Source organism: Thamnophis sirtalis, unplaced genomic scaffold (assembly GCF_051295495.1).
Source record: "Thamnophis sirtalis isolate CommonGarterSnake01/CBP01778 unplaced genomic scaffold, rThaSir2_p1.2 scaffold_1, whole genome shotgun sequence".
Lineage (NCBI taxonomy): Eukaryota > Metazoa > Chordata > Lepidosauria > Squamata > Natricidae > Thamnophis > Thamnophis sirtalis.
Window position 1 is genome coordinate 172,604,581 of NW_028261381.1, and position 17,251 is coordinate 172,621,831.

The 17,251-nt window shown below is 48.2% G+C and overlaps 1 protein-coding gene across 1 annotated transcript in view; it reads left to right on the forward strand.

Annotated features, from left to right (window-relative positions):
• Positions 1-499: 499 nt before the first annotated feature.
• Positions 500-17,251, forward strand: part of LOC106547948 (transducin-like enhancer protein 1) — an 83,806-nt gene continuing 67,054 nt past the window's right edge. The window contains exons 1-4 of the mRNA XM_087703312.1: positions 500-644; positions 6,331-6,488; positions 10,654-10,717; positions 12,720-12,764. Of these exons, the coding sequence (XP_087559438.1) occupies positions 621-644; positions 6,331-6,488; positions 10,654-10,717; positions 12,720-12,764 (291 nt within the window). The 5' untranslated portion in view covers positions 500-620. The remainder of the gene's footprint in view (positions 645-6,330; positions 6,489-10,653; positions 10,718-12,719; positions 12,765-17,251) is intronic.

Genomic DNA, 17,251 nt, shown 5'->3' on the forward strand with positions numbered 1-17,251 from the left:
GAAGAACAATGTGTGGCAGGCTTTCTGGGGTGCTAGTCCTCATGAAGCTCTTGTTTCCCCTCACAAACAGAAGGATGACGCTCATCCCCAATACGTGACTTCTGGGTTTCTTTTATTTCTTATTCATCTGTTCCCGTCGCTTCGACGATGTGGTGTAAAATAAATTAGGTGTAAAATAAATGGATGATGCCGATAGGCAACCCTGTTCGGTTCCAATCACGGCGCATTTTATGACTGCTGGGATAACATTCGCGGCTCATTTTGAAAATCCGGTCCGCCATTTCTAGACTGCTTTTTGCTTACAGCTTTGTACTTAAAAGGTGCTTAAAATCCAGAGTTTCACAACCTTGGCAGGTTTGAAGACGGGTGGACTTCAATGAACAGAATTGCCTCAGACGGCATGGTGGCTGGGGGGATTCTGGGAGTTGTAGTTCGGCCATCTTAACATGGCTGAGATGCTCATAATTTCTGACCTTGGACCAGGTCAAGATGACGCATGCTTCCAATTTAACCATCTAATGTCTTATTCTCCCTAGGTTAACCCCAGAACCTGGGTTTCCCCCAAACCGGAGACGTAGTGGCCTTACCTAAAATCACAAACCTATGGTTGATTTACAAGGATGTTCTCCCAGAATCGGCCCCCGGTAAGTTATCTCTGAGTTGTTGTTTTTTTAAATTATTATTATTTCCCTTCCACCTCCAATCTTTAGGTTTCCAACTCCATCCGGAAAAATTAAAAATATACTTTATTTTAGGTTGATTTAACTCCTTATCCAAATGTCAGTTACTTTTTTGTTTTAATAAATAACGCCAGCCAGCCAACATCCCTAATACTCTTTCTCCTCTCCCCCCCCCCCCGGTTTTCCTCAGCAACAATAGGTGGGACACAGGCTGAGAAGACCCAGCTGGCTTTCAGGGCTAAGGTGGGACTAGAACTCACCATCTCCTGGTGATTGGCCCAAAGTCACCCAGCTGGCTTTCAGGGCTAAGGTGGGACTAGAACTCACCATCTCCTGGTGATTGGCTTAAAGTCACCCAGCTGGCTTTCAGGGCTAAGGTGGGACTAGAACTCACCATCTCCTGGTGATTGGCTTAAAGTCACCCAGCTGGCTTTCAGGGCTAAAGTGGGACTAGAACTCACCATCTCCTGGTGATTGGCCCAGAGTCACCCAGCTGGCTTTCAGGGCTAAGGTGGGACTAGAACTCACCATCTCCTGGTGATTGGCCCAAAGTCACCCAGCTGGCTTTCAGGGCTAAGGTGGGACTAGAATTCACCATCTCCTGGTGATTGGCCCAAAGTCAACCAGCTGGCTTTCAGAGCTAGGGTAGAACTAGAACTCTCCATCTCCTGGTGATTGACCTAAAGTCACTCAGCCAATTTTCAGAACGAAGGTGGGACTAGAACTCACCATCTCCTGGTGATAGGCCCAAAGCTCAGGCTGTGTTTTTAATTGGGGGAGGGGGTGGGCAGAATGAGAATTTAACTGATGACTTTATTTAGACAGGAAAAATAAGCCTTTCATGAAGACTCAACCTTCTGAAATACATGTAGTCCTCGATTTACAACAGTTCATTTAGTTCAAAGTTACAACGGCCCTGAGCAGAGTGACTTATGACCGTTGATCACACTTACAACCATGGTAGCAACCCCATGGTCACATGATCAAAATTCAGGCACTTGGCAACTGACTCATACTTTACAACGGTTGGGGTGTCCCGGGGTCACGCGATCCCCTTTTGCGACCGCCTGATGAGCAAAGTCAATGGGGAAGCCAGATCCACTTTACAACCAGGTTGCTGATTTAACACCCACAGTGATTCACTTAACAACAGTGGCAAGAAATGGGGCAAAATGCATGTAACAAATGTTTCGCTTAGCGACAGAAATGTCGGGCTCGATCGTGGTTGTAAGTCGAGGACTACCTGCAGCTTGCTTTGATTGATTGATGATTCATTGATTGATTATCAGCTGATTGACTCTCTCAACTCTCTCATTGATTGACTCTCAGCTCTCGGCTCCACTGTGCATGCGTGCGCCTCCTGCTGGCCAGCTGATTTTTGGGTCTCTGTCGTGTATGTGTGTGGAATGGGGTGCCTTCGGGAGACATGCGCGGGTGGTGGGAGGAGTGCGGCCTGATTTTGGTCTCGGGAGGCTGCAGAGATGCTTATTAGACCCCAAATGGGGCGCAGAGGGTAGTTGTGCATGTGCAGGGAGTGGGGAGGTGTGGTTCCCTCGCGGGTCGTGAGGGGGGTGTATGGCATCCCCCCGGTGGCTCATTTCTGCTCCCAGGAGGCTGCAGGAAGGCACTATTGCATGAGTATTACATTAAGGTGTGGGGGGGAGGCGCGCCTTCACCCCGCGGTGACCAAAAGGTTCGCCATCACTGACATAGACACATAAACTCCATGAAGATCTCCATATCTGGTCCTTCAGATCTTCCACACCTGCCCACCTTGCCCCTGTAAATCAAGTCCATTCCCCTTGATTCTGAGCCTCCTCCTCCTCTTCTTCTCTTTCCTTCCCTCTTTCCCAGGATCAAAACCTTCTGCAGGGAGTTGAGCTTTTGCATCGATTGACCAATTAACTGCATACTAACAAATCACTGTCGGCTCTTAGTGACCAGATAGATGGATTCTGTCCATGGAAATCTCCCTCCAGCCTGGTCCTTCGGCTCCTCCGATGGTGCCTCCATTTTCACTTTCCTTGTACTGGTGGCCCTCCTCCTCCTCCTTCTTTTTTCCCTTCCACCTTTCCCAACATCAGAGCCTTGGCCAGAGAGCAGAGTCGTCACTTCATATGGCTGAAAACGTAAATAGGAGCCTGTTCAGTGCTGCTGCCACATAGAGCAAGAATTGTTCTGCGTTTTCTTGACTGTCCATAGAATAGAAGAATAGAATAACAGTTGGAAGGGACCTCAGAGGTCTTCTAGTCCAACCCCCTGCTTAGGCAGGAAATCCTACATCACTTTAGACAAATAGTTATCCAACATCTTCTTAAAAACTTCCAGTGTTGGAGCATTCACAGCTTCTGGAGGCAATTTGTTCCACTGATTAATTGTTTCTAACTGTCAGGAAATTTCTTCTTAGTTCTAAGATGCTTCTCTCCTTGATTAGTTTCCACCCATTGCTTCTTGTTCTACCCTCAGGTGCTTTGGAGAATAGCTTGACTCCCTCTTCTTTGTGGCAGCCCCTAAGATATTGGAAGACCGCTATCATGTCTCCCCTAGTCCTTCTTTTCATTAAACATTAGACATACCCAGTTCCTGCAACTGTTCTTCATATGTTTTAGCCTCCAGTCCCCTAATCCTCTTTGTGGCTCTTCTCTGCACTCTTTCTAGAGTCTCCACATCTTTTCTACATCGTGGTGACCAAAACTGAATGCCGTATTCCAAGTGTGGCCTTACCAAGGCCTTATAAAGTGGTATTAACCCTTCACGTGATCTTGATTCTCTCCCTCTGTTGATGCAGCCTAGAACTGTGTTGGCTTTTTTGGCAGCTGCTGCCCACGGCTGGCTCCTATTTAAACGGTTGTCCACTAGGACAATAGTCTTCTCAAGAGTCTTCTCCAACACTGCCTTCAAAGCCATCAATGTTCTTCTTCTCCAGATTCTTCAAAGTTGCACTTTTAATTCCATAAAAAGTCACATGGAAGATCTTATCTTGCACAATTCTGATCTTTGTAGGTATAAACTTTGCTTTAAATCCATTGCAGATTTCTTTTTTCTACAGTGCTTCAGAGGGCATAGAAATAAAAACAGAACGAGCTTGTGGCAAAAAAAATAAATAAATTGGCATGTCAATTGCGGATAGTCCTCGACTTACAACCATTCATTTAGTGACCGTTCAAAGTTACAACGGCACTGACGGTCATCGCAGCACCCCCCCCCCCGTGGTCACGTGATCAAAATTCAGACATTTGGCAACCGACTCATATTTATGGCGGTTGCCTGTGTCCTGGGATCGTGTGATCACCTTTTGTGACCTTTTGACAAGCAGATTCACTTAACAAACATGTTACTGACTTAACAACTGTAATGATTCACTTAACAACTGTGGCAAGAAAAGTCGTAAAATGGGGCAGAATTCACTTAGCAATAGCACTTATCTACTGCTTCGCAGTGCTTTTCACAGCCCTCTCTTAGCGGTTTACACAGTGAGCCTCTTGCCCTTCCAACAATCTGGCTCCTCATTTTAACAAACTTCGGAAAGAGTTAACCTTGGACTTAACAAATGTTTCACTTAGCAACAGAAATGTTGGGCTCAACTGTGGTTGTAAGTCGAGGGCTACCTGTATTATATACCTTGCGGTGTAAAGATTTCTAGTGGGAGAACTCCAATGCTTGGAAATTCTTTGTTATGAAATGCCGAAGTGGCAAATGTTTTAAGTGGCTGGGATGAACTCATCCCTTAAAGCCAAGCAGAGTTCATTTGGTGGCGCTTGGTTCGTGGGAAATCACCTCCGAGCTGATTGGAACGTCAAAATTAAAAATGTCTTTTGCATCATTTTGAATGCTGAAAATTAGCCCAGGACATCTGGAGCAGAAAGCAGAGTCATTCATGCACAAACGGTGGGGATGAGTGATGTGCCTTGAAAGCAAATTTTCTGGTGTGGGTTGGTTAAAGCAGCGGTCACCAACTGGTGATCCATGGGCCACTGGTGGTCCTCGAGAAAATGTTGGTGGTCCACAGACAAATTATTTGCATTTTTTTATATTGCACTAAATCAGGGTTTCCTCAAACTACGGGCCCTGGGATGGATACGTGCAGGGAACGCTTGTGTTGCTGCAGAGAGTCTCCCCCTTCGGGATATTTTGGTGTGGGTCAGAGAAATTCCAACTTGGGGTCTGCTTCAGCCTCCTGGGGGGGGGGGGGGACTTTGGCCGAAGACTGGAAGGAAGCACAGCTGGTGGCAAAGAGCCAGAGGGCCTCGTTCCAATGGGACTGCATCATGGCCTGGAACTGGCTGAGCCTCCAGGCGCCGGTACCTGGCCTTGCACTCCCGCAGGTCTTCCCTCTGCTTGGAAAGCCCACACTCCTAGTCCTCGGTGATGTGCTTCTGCTGAGCCTCCTTCTCGGTCAGATCCAATTTGAACTGAGCTGTTTTGCCAATTCTTTCTCATGGGGGCTACTTAGCTCCAGCAACTGCTTCCTGTTGGGGCCCTAAGGAGCCCGGGTAGGCATGTGAGGAGTGGCTGGGAGGGGCCCCTTGATGTGAGTGACATCAAGTTGGCCACACCTACCCAATCACATGACCACCTAGCCACACCCAGCCAGCCAGTCATTAGGCAGATCATTTTAGTGGTCCGCAAGATTTAAAATTATGAATTTAGTGGTCCCTGAGGTCCGAAAGGTTGGTGACCTGTTCTGGCCCCACTCCATCCGGTAATGAACGCAGACACAGGCTTAGCTGTTTGCCACTCTTTATTCACAGCAATTATAATCCTGTTGGCTGAAAGCCCAGACACGACTCACTGGCAAGACGTTGGCAGCAACCCAGACTCCCAACAGACACGGGAACACAAGGCAGACCAGACAAGGAGTTCTCCAGATTATTACGAACGGTTGTGTCCTGCAAAAAGACTCCTCCCAAAGTCTCCTCTTATATAGTCTCTTGGGAGGGGCCAAGCCACAACCACCTGGGCTTCATTATCTCTTATGAATCTGTCTCCGTAACTGTTGCCTCCATTTCTCTGCCCACTGTTGCCTGGCGTCAAACTCCCTTTGATCTTCCCCACTGCTCCATGCCTCAGACGCTTCCTGGTGGCCAACCAGCCTCTCTGGTCCCTGCTCTTGAGTCTGAACCCTGCCCAGGGTCCTCCACATCTTCCATAGCAGACTCATAGGGGTCCTCGCTATCGGAGTCCATCGGCAGCTCCAACGGTTCCTGCTGGGCCACAACAGTGACCCCCTGGGTTAAAGCATTTTTAGATTTATAAAAGTTTTCCTCCAAGCAATTCTTTCATCTGGGGACGTCGAACCATGGCAATTTTTAAGTCTCGTGGACTTCAACTCCCAGAATTCTCCATCATGGTTATGTGAATCCAGGTCATGAAGTGACCCCCATTGTTCGCAATGGGCCGATTTGCAGAAGAATTGCATAGGATGCTCCTTTAACAATCATTGTGCGACCGGACAAATGGATGGCCACTTTTATTGCAGTGGTCATTAAGCGAATCACCCTTGGGAAAGAGGGAGGGAGGGGAAGGGGGGGGCAGGCAGGCCTCTTTCCAAAGGGGACAACGGAATGGGAGGGGGGAAACGAGGGCCGGCGCGTGATGCTTGCTCTGCCGTGGGTCATTTTGCCACTGTCTCTCGCCGTCTCCCTCCCAGGCTCACCTGCAGACGCCGCCTATGGCCACCACGGCTGTTGCCGCCACGGCTGCCGCCAGCGTCGTATCCACCACCCCTCAGTCTTTGAAACTGACTTACCCGGAGATTTTGGACCGGATCAAAGAAGAATTCCAGTTTTTGCAGAACCAGTACCACAGGTAAAAAAAAACAGACGGCCGTTTTCCCAGGGGTTGTTGAGCTGGATGGTGGGGCTTCTTCCTTTGATCCTGGTGAGTGTGTGCCTCTGTGTGTGTGTGTGTGTGTGTGTGTGTGTGTGTGTACACCCCGAAGCCAGCCTTTCAATTCCTAATTTAATCCTCGGAGCTGCCGTGAAGCGTTTGGATGGTTTTGGTCCCTCTGGGTAAGGAGCCTTTTGCAATCCAAAGAGGCCTTTGATTTTAGCGACCACAATTGAACCCCAAATTTCGGTTGCTAAGCAAAACTGTTGCTAAGCAGGTTTTTCCCCGTTTTGTGACCTTTCTTAAAAGGTCTAAGGGACGCGGTGGCTCAGTGGCTAAGACGCTCAGCTTGTAGATCAGAAAAGTCGGCCGTTCGAAAAGAGCCAGCGCTGTCCGAAGATGTCTCCGTGGTCATATAGCTGGCATGAGTCTCAACACCGAAGGCGCACAGAACGCTGTTCCCTTCCCACCAAAGGTGGTCCCTATTTTTCTACTTGCATTTTTTACATCCTTTTGAACTGCTATGTTGGCAGAAGCTGGGACAAGTCACGGGAGCTCACTCCGTTACACAGCGCTAGGGATTCGAACCGCCGAACTGCTTTCTGATCAACAAACTCAGCCACTGAGCCCTGATTTAATTCATTGATTTATTCATTGTATGTGCCGCCCATCTCACCGTTGGAGGGACTCTGGGCCACTTACAAGAGGCTTCAATGCTAAATATCAAACCGGTTAAGCTGAATGAAATTGAGAGTTTTTAAGCTGTTCAAGTTTCTAGGACTCATGACTGCGCATGGTGCGTGAGGACACCGGACAGTGCGAGGAGGGTAGCTAAAATGGGATGAGGGCCGTGGTGGCACAGTGGTTAGAAGGCAGTATTGCAGGCAAACTCTGCCGACTGCCAGCAGTTCGATTCTCACCGGTTCAAGGTTGATTCAGCCTTCCGTCCTTCTGTGGTCGGTAAAATGAGGACCCAGATTGTTGGGGGCAATATGCTAACTCTGTAAAGGAGTGGTGCGGTGGCCTACTGGTGGAGCTCTTGTCTCACAATCAGGAGGCTGTGAGTTCACTCCTAGGTAGAGGCAGATATTTCTCTCTCTGGGCGCAAAGGGAATATATCTGCTGGACAAAACTCCGCATTGGCGACAGGAAGGGCATCTGGCCATTAAACATTGTGCTAGCTCCATTCAGTTGCTCAGACTCCACCCCGCAAAGGGATTATGGGGTCTTTAAATGATGATGGTGATAAGGCTGACTCTGTAAACCGCTTCTGGAGGGCTGCAAAGCACTGTGAAGCTGTATATAAGTCGGAAGCGCTATTCCTTTTGCTTCAAAGCAATTTTGGGGAACGCGGCTCTCTTGGCTGAAGCTGTGAATAGATTATGCAAACTAGACAGGGGCTAGAATACATTATGCAAATGTGGATCTGTATTTGCATGATTTATGCAGGGAACCGCATCGAGGTTTTCTTCCCTGGGAAAACGGTATCTTTGATCGGCACCGTTATTTTGAGTTTTTTTTTTTTTCTAAAAGGGAAAGACAATTTAGCAGGAATGGGGTACAAGGTTAGGCTGGGCTTGTGTGAACCGGGCCTCCTCAAGGGCCTAGAGCAGGGTGTCAACCCTGAAGCTGAGCTGACCAAAGCCATCTTGGGGCTTCATTGTTGCCACACTGGAGCCGAGGTATAGGGGGGGGGGGAATAGAGATAACGGGGGTTTTGTAGCCAAAATGAAATACTTTCTCTTGGGAACCAAGGACATTCTCACCCCTGGCCAGAGGAAGGAGGAGTGATGTCCCCGGGCAACCAGCCAGCGCCTTGATTGGACCACGTGACCGGATTGTTTGGGGTTGAGGGGGAAACTTTCACTTTTAATTAGGTGGAAACCGCGGGAACTTTCAGGGTTGGTTTTCATCAGATCTGCGCCAATAGTTTTTGGGGAAAATAGTGGAAGTTTTTAAGAAGATGTTGGATAATCATTTGTCTGAAGTGGTGTAGGGTCTTCTGCCAAAGCAGGGGTTGGACTAGAAGACCTCCAAGGTCCCTTCCAACTCTGTTATTCTATTGTAATCTATTGAATTCTATTGTATACTACCCTATCCTATCTTTATTCTCTATTCTACTCTACCCTACCCGACCCTCTTGTTCTGTTCTACTCTACCCTAATCTACCCTCTTGTTCTGTTCTATTCTATTCTCCTCTGCCCTGCCCTACCCTGTTGTTCTATTCTACTCTACCCTCTTGTTCTATTCTATTCTACTCTATTCTATCGTACTCTACTGTACTCTGCCCTACCCTCTTGTTCTGTTCTAATTATATTCTACTCTATACTACCTCTTGTTCTGTTCTACTCTACTCTACCCTAACCTACCCTCTTGTTCTGTTCTCTTCTACTCTACTCTACTCTACCCCCTTCTGTTCTATTATATTCAACTCTATTCTATCTTACTCTACTCTACCCTACCCTCTTGTTCTGTTCTAATTCTATTCTACTCTACTCTACCTCTTGTTCTGTTCTATTGTACTCTATTCTACTCCACCCTACCCTCTTGTTCTGTTCTACTCTACTCTACCCTAACCTACCCTCTTGTTCTGTTCTCTTCTGTTCTACTCTACTCTACTCTACCCTACTCTACTCTACTCTACTCTACTCTACTCTACCCTCTTCTGTTCTATTCTATTCAACTCTATTCTATCCTACTCTACTCTACCCTACCTTCTTGTTCTGTTCCATTCTACTCTATCCTACCCTCTTGTTCTAATTCTATTCTACTCTACTCTACCTCTTGTTCTGTTCTATTGTACTCTACTCTACTCTACCCTACCCTCCTGTTCTGTTCTACTTTACTCTACCCTAACCTACCCTCTTGTTCTGTTCTACTCTACCCTAACCTACCCTTTTGTTCTGTTCTGTTCTCTCTACTCTATTCTACCTTACCACTTGTTCTGTTCTACTCTACTCTACCCTACCCTCTTGTTCTGTTCTGTTCCGTTCTACTCTACCCTAGCCTCTTGTTCTGTTCTAATTCTATTCTACTCTACTCTACTCTACTCTACCCTACCTCTTGTTCTGTTCTACTCTACTCTCTTGTTCTGTTCTATTGTATTCTACCCTATCCTATCCTCTTTTTCCATTGTATTCTATTCTACTCTACTCTCTTGTTCTGTTCTACCCTACCCTACCTACTCTCTTGTTCTCTTCTATTCTACTCTATTTTATCCTACTCTACTCTACTCTACCCTACCCTACCTCTTTTTCTGTTCTATTCTATTCTACTCTACTCTACTCTCTTGTTCTCTTCTCTTCTACTCTATTTTATCCTACTCTACTCTACTCTACTCTACTCTACTCTACTCTACTCTACTCTACTCTACCCTACCCTACCTCTTTTTCTGTTCTGTTCTATTCTATTCTACTCTCTTGTTCTCTTCTATTCTACTCTATTTTATCCTACTCTACTCTACTCTACTCTACCCTACCCTACCCTACCTCTTTTTCTGTTCTGTTCTATTCTATTCTACTCTCTTGTTCTCTTCTATTCTACTCTATTTTATCCTACTCTACTCTACCCTACCCTACCTCTTTTTCTGTTCTGTTCTGTTCTATTCTATTCTACTCTACTCTCTTGTTCTGTTATGTTGCATTCTACCATATCCTACCCTCTTTTTCTGTTCTACTCTGCTCTACTCTCTTGTTCTGTTCTGTTCTATTCTATCCTACCCTACCCTCCTGTTCTGTTCCATTCTACTCTACCCTACCCTCTTGTTCTGTTCTAATTCTACTCTACTCTGCTCTATATATCCAATAATGCTATTCTTTGAGAAATCTAGCTGCCTTGGAGTTGTGCTTGCTATGGATGTATTACTTGACACCCTGACACAGGGGTCCCCAAAAACCAGGCAGTGGCATGCCAAAAAACCCGGGCCATGCAAACAAGCGAAGTCCCATCCGCGGGATGCAAGCAGCACACAAAACCACGTCCCCTCCGGTCCATGGGAAAATCCTCTCTCTACGGAACCGGTCCCTGGTACCCCTAAGGTTGGGAGGGGGGGTGTCTCTGGCTTAGAAGCTCATCCAGACACCTCTGTTTCTTTGAAGGAGCTCGAAGGACGGTGCAATCTGTGGTCTTCCTTTTATCTTCACAGCTTGAAGCTTGAGTGCGAGAAACTGGCCACGGAGAAGACAGAAATTCAGCGACATTATGTCATGGTGAGCAACTTTTATGGTGCTGATTAAATGCGAGGCTGAGCTTGCCAGGAAAGGGAGTTTTAGAGCCCTCCCTCTTGCCTCTTCATTGGCCTGTAGTTGAGGATGATGGGAACTGTAGTAGAAAGCTGTTCTGACCCCCCCTCGTCCCACACCAGCACACACTCCAAGCCAAAGATAAGTTACGGCATTTAATTAACAGACAGACAGGTCCTTGACAGCAAACCGGCACAGATAAGCCTTGGCAGCAGTCCAGCCTGCCAAGCTCACCATAATGTTCTCCGACATTAGTTCCTGCGTTGACTTCTGCAAAAGGGGCGTGTGCACAAGCAGTCCTTTTTATAGTCTGGAGAGGAGCCTAATGACCACCAGCTGAGTGCAATTACCTCCTGTACTTGCGCAACTGTTCCTGACGCCTATTAGCTCTCTGGTGCCAGGCATCCAGGAACAACTCACTACTGGAGTGCGGACCATTCTCCCTTGTCTCCTCCCCACTGGTCCAAGGCTCAGGCGCCTCCTGGTGGCCAACCAGCCTCTCTGCGCCCTGCTTGGAGTCGGAACCCTGTCCAGGGTCCTCCACATCCTCCAGAACCGATTCATAGGGCCCCTCGCTGGCAGCTCCAACGGCTCCTGCTGGGCCACAACAGAAAGCTATCATCAGGGGAGCGAGTGGGAAGGTTTGACACTGCTGCCGAGTGTATTTTCCTGTTTTTTGGGGGGGTACAAGGGCTACGTTTTTCCAGCTGAATCTGTTCTGACCCAGCTCCCCAAACACAACAAACCGTCTGATGTGAACTCAAAAGATTCCTAGATTTTGCCCGAAGCCCCAGCAAAAAAAGTTTATCTGTTACCATAGGCTAACAAGTCAAGAAGATAAATAGTTGTCTGCCACCTCTATTCATCTCCGCCCTCTGCCTTTTATCCCCAGAGTTAGGATAGGGCCTTGCTAGCAACGATAGCTCTTCTATCCCAAGGACCGGCCCATGGATTTCCACTGCTCTCCTCTCCTTGGCCTTCTGCATATCCGTGCATCGGGCACTGGTCCCAGGTGTTCCTCCTCTTCCTCATCAGTCACCTCCAGATTTGGGGGCTGTTGACTCTCCCTCTGAGGGCTGACGGAAAGCCTAGGCACCGCCTCTGTCTCTCTCTCTGACGGCTCCATTCCCTCTCCCCCCTCGGAGGTCTCAGGCTGCCTTGATGCCTTCCCTGACTCCCACACCTCCTCCTCCTCCGATTCGGCTGCTGGAGGTGCCAGCGACAGACAGGCCCCAACACAGTCATCCCCGACATACGATCGCAATTGAGCCCCAAATTTCTGTGGCTAAGTGAGACGTCTTTTAAGTGAGTTTTGCCCCGTTTTACGACGTCACCGGTCACGGGTGCTAAGTGAATCTCTGCAGTTTTTAAGTTAGGAACGCGGTCGTTAAGCGAATCTGCCTTCCCCCTCGACTTGGCTTTCTCAGAAGGTCTCCAAAGGGGATCGCGTGACCCCCGGGGACACTGCGACCGTCATAACTACGAGACAACCAGGAGTAAATCACGTGACAGCGGGGATGTCGCAACAGCCGCGAGAGTGTGGAAAAACTGTCCGAAGTCACTTTTTTCAGTGCCGTTGTAACTGCGAACGGTCGCTAAAATGAACCGTTGTAAGTTGAGGACTACCTGTGCTGTGTTTGCAAAAAAGGAGAGTAAAGTAGGGCGGGGGACGGGACGGGACTGGCTGTGGAGCTCAGTGCTCCCCGGCTTCTCCATCTTGACCCCTCCCTTCCAGAAATAACGGTCCTCGACTTACGACCACAATTGAGCTCAACATTTCCGTTGCCCAGCAAGATAGTTGTTAAGTGAGTTTTGCCGCTTTTAACGACCTCTCTAGGTGTAAAAGGAGTCCCTGAAAGTTGTGATTTGACACCTGCAGTTTAATAGGGGTGGGAAACTGGCCTCTTGGTGTTTCAAAATCCTTTATAGAAATTCCATGGCTAACCTTGGGGTTACTTTTGTCTTCCAGTATTATGAAATGTCCTACGGGTTGAACATCGAAATGCACAAGCAGGTAAGTGGACACGCGTGTTGGAGGCAGGCGTCGGGAACCTCTTTTACTGCGACGGGGAGTCCTCGATGTACGACCACAATTGGAACCAGAATTTCGGTTGCTAAGCAAAGTATATGCCGTATTTTTCGGAGTATAAGACGCACCTTTTTCACCCCCCAAAAGAGGGTGAAAATCTGGGTGCGCCTTATACACTGAATTACAGCATTTTTGGCCACCCAAAACCCCGCCCTCTTCACAAAACTGGACGTGCAGAGGGTTTGGGAGGCCTGCAGAGTGCAAAAACTTTTTCTTTTTTAATTTAACTCTTCAAAATCTGGGTGCGTCTTATATTCCGGTGCGTCTTATAGTCTGAAAAATAAGGTGTATATATATAGAGAGAGCTGTTAAAGGAATCGTGTTTGATTTTACCACGTTTTTCGCCATGGCTGCTAATCGAAACGCTGCCGTTGTTAAGTGAATCACACAGTCGTCAACAGTTCATTTAGTGACCGTTCAAAGTTGCAGCAGCACTGAAAAAAAAGGGACTCATGACCATTCCTCATGCTTATGACCGTTGCAGCACGCTCCCACGGTTGTGTGATTTACATTCGGATGCATGACAACTGACTCACATTTATGACGGTTGAGTGATTCCCCTTTTCTTTACGGCCTTCTGACAAGCAAAGTCGAGGGGGTAACGGGATTCACTTAACAACCGGGTCTCTAACCTGCATGCCAAGCCCCCCAATTTTCACCATGTCACCCCAGGGAACGCTGCAATGGTCATAGGGGTGAGGACCTGTGTCGTAAGTCCTTCCTTCAGAGCCCTTGTAACTTTGGGCAGTCGCTAAATGAATGGTTGTAAGTCAGAGATTTGTCTGAAATGCTGTAGGGTTTCCTGCCTAAGCAGGGGGTTGGACTAGAAGACCTCCAAGGTCCCTTCCAACTCTTGTTATTCTAAATCAGTGTTTCTCAACCTTGGCAACTTGAAGATGTCTGGACTTCAATTCCCAGAATTCCCCAGCCAGCGAATGCTGGCTGGGGAATTCTGGGAATTGAAGTCCGGACATCTTCAAGTTGCCAAAGTTGAGAAACACTGTTCTAAATAGAACAATGGAAGACTGCATCTATTCTTTTGTTACGTTCAAAATGGGGATGTTTTAATTCCGAACGAGGGACTGTGGCAACTCACCTGATTGGAATTTTCATCCTGATTTGTTTTTTTCCCCATTTGCTGCAATTTAACCTTTAAAGGTGCAATGGGGGCTCCCATGCCGGCTTAGCAGCTCGATTTAGATTAATCCTCTCGCCAGTCTGTCGAAAATCGCCCCCCCCTCCATAAATGTGACAGGTTCCGAGGAGCAGAGAAAGGGCATTTAGCCCCCACCCCACCCCTGTCCACCGTACGAGAGACAGGCAAACCCAGGTTTTGACTGCATCTGTCTTCCAAATCTGAACCAGCCTCCTGTATGGGGCTTCCCTCTTCCCATCTGGGAATCCCGATGATCCACAGCTGTGATGGATTCTGGATCCCGTCGCAACTGGTACGCTGCGCACGGGGCCAGGCGTTCTAGTTGGGCTCCGTGCGACACGCAGCTGCTCGGCGGAGGTCACGCAGGCGCCGAACGCTGTGCCCGTGTGCACAATTGGCCCATTTGCATCAAAAAACAGTAAGGAATGTGGGCAGGCGGATGGGCCAAATGAGCCTCCGGTACGTGGCTGCTACTCCCAGCTACCACTGGTATGCCCGTACCACCCTGTAACGTTCCCGTGGTTCGTCCATGAGGCCAATGTGGAGAAAAGACAGGACACGAACTTTCTCGGGATGGAGCAACGACCCAAATTGGGGGTCTGGTAGCCCCTTTTATTGAGATAGGACAAAGGCAGGAGGAGCAGTAGCATGTGAGTAAAAACAGCCTGTAAAAATACAATTTCTAATCTACTGCTCAGGGAAGTTCTGTCTATATATGGTCAAATCCTGGGCGTCATTGGTAGGGCACATCTCAGAATGTTATGTTATGCACTATCAGGATGTTATGGCGTTTTAGGAGTTTGTTTTCTCCTGTGTGGTTCAGCGTGGCTCTGCATGCCCTGGTATGAAGTAGGCCATGGGTGACCCACACCTACACAAGGAACTATATTACAACACCACCCGGATCCCACCACTGATCCACAGAGTCGGAAGGAACCTTGCAGATTTTCTAGTGATGGCAAATCTTTTCGGCACCTGCCGAAAAGGGAGCACTTCACACTCATCTGGGCCGCGACCAGGAAGAGGAGCTGCCCAGGAGGGGAGAGATGCGCGTGCTGGAAAATGAACTTCCAGTTTCTGTCACGCGCATGTACATCGGCCAGCAGGTCTTCCGGTTACTGCCGCGCATGCTGATGCAACTATCAGCTGGCTGGCGCACATGCTCACTCCGGAAACCAGAAGACCAGCACTTCCGGCACTGTCGCATGGACAAAGGCCAGCTGATCGTTGCATACACATGCGCACCAGAAACCCGGAAGAGGAACGGATGCCTCCGCGCGTGCCAGGAGACATGGCTCCATGTGCCACTTTTGGGCATGCGTACCATGGGTTTGCCATCACGGTTCTAGTTCAATCCCCTGCTGAAGCAGAAAACCCTAAATTGTTTCAGACAAGTGGCTGTCCAACCACTTCTTAAAAGCCTCCAGCGCTGGAGCATTCACAACTTCTGGAGGCAAGCAGTTCCACTGGCTAATTGTTCGAGCTTTCAGGGAATTTCTCCCTAGTTCTAGGTTGCTTCTCTCCTTGATTAGTTTCCACCCATTGCTTCTTGTCCTGCCCTCAGGTGCTGTGGAGAATAGTTTGACTCCCTCTTCTTTGTGGCAGCCTCTGAGATTTTGGAAGACTGCTATCATGTCTCCCCTAGTCCTTCTTTTCATTAAACATTAGACATACCCAGTTCCTGCAACCGTTCTTCATATGTTTTAGCCTCCAGTCCCCTAATCCTCTTTGTTGCTCTTCTCTGCACTCTTTCTAGAGTCCCCACATCTTTTTTTACATTGTGGTGACTAAAAGTGGATTCCAAGTGCGGCCTTATAAAATGATATTAAAAGCCGATGTTCCATATCCGTATCCTCCCCCCCCCTCTCTCTCCTGTGTGTTTCCTTGTGATGTTGTGTGCTGTTGCATGGCAGGATTTACAACCAGCTTCAGGTGCTGCTGGCCTGGCCAGTTGCCAGAAAGCTGTCACAGCTTCCCTTCCCTCCCCCTGTTTTATTTTAAGGAGAAACTCATAACTCCGGGCTGTGACAGCCTCCAGGTGACAAATGAGAGCAGGCCTGATGTATAAGCTTTGTGGTTATCCCCTCGGCCGGCTGGCCAGCCCGTGCTGCTCGATCCCTTCTCCCCTTTCTCTATTAGAGACCCCCCCTCCTCTCTCTCCCCCCAAAGGCTGGCGCCTCCCCTTCGATTAGATTTGCCCAGCAGGTGTCTTTTTAATGTTATTCAAGGCGCCCCCCCAGGCCCCCCCTTTCCCTCATCACCTGCTTTATTGCCAGCATAAAAAGGTCACACCATTCAGTTTGATCCCGGACGAAGCCTCCTCTTAGAGTTAGCTGCTTGGTGGTCGGGTTGCGGTGGTGATGTGGGTTTCCTGATCTCCCCTCCACCCTTCTATTTCTTTTTTTTTTCTTAATTATTTTTCCAAAAGACTCTGCCTTCCTGTCGGGGAAAATGGTGCTCAGGGATGTGCGTAGGCAGGAAAACAGCCTGATGACAAAATATAAAAGAGCGGGAGAGAGAGACACACACAGAGAGACAGACAGACACAGACAGAGAGAGAGGGGAGGACAGAGAGAGACAGAGAAATAGAGGGGGGACAGAGACAGACAGAGAGAGACAGAAAGAAAGAGACATAGAGACACAGAGACACAGAGAGAGAGAGAGACAGAAAGAGAGAGAGACAGACAGAAAGAGACACAGAGAGAGACAGACAGAGAGAGACAGAAAGAGAGAGAGACAAAGAGACAGAGACAGAGTCAGAAAGAGACAGAGAGAGACAGAAAGAGAGAGAGAAAGAGACAAAGAGAGACAAAGACAGAGACAGAAAGAGAGAGAGAGACAAAGAGAGAGACAGAAAGAGAAAGAGACAGAGAGAGACAGACAGAGAGAAAGAGAGAGAGACAGACAGAGAGAGAGACAGAGAGAGAGACAGAGAGAGTCAGAAAGAGACAGAGAGAGAGACAGAAAGACACAGAGAGGGAGAGACAGAGAGAGAGACAGAAAGACACAGAGAGGGAGAGACAGAGAGAGATACACAGAAAGAGAGAGAGAGAGAAAGAGAGAGACAAAGACAGACAGAAAGAGAGAGATACACAGAAAGAGACATTGAGAGAAAGAGAGAGAGAGACAGAAAGACAGAGTCAGAAAGAGACAGAGAGAGAGAGAAACAGAAAGAGACACAGAGACGGAGAGACAGAGACAGAGAGACAGAGAGAGACAGACAGAAAGAGAGAGGGACAGAAAGAGACACAGAGAG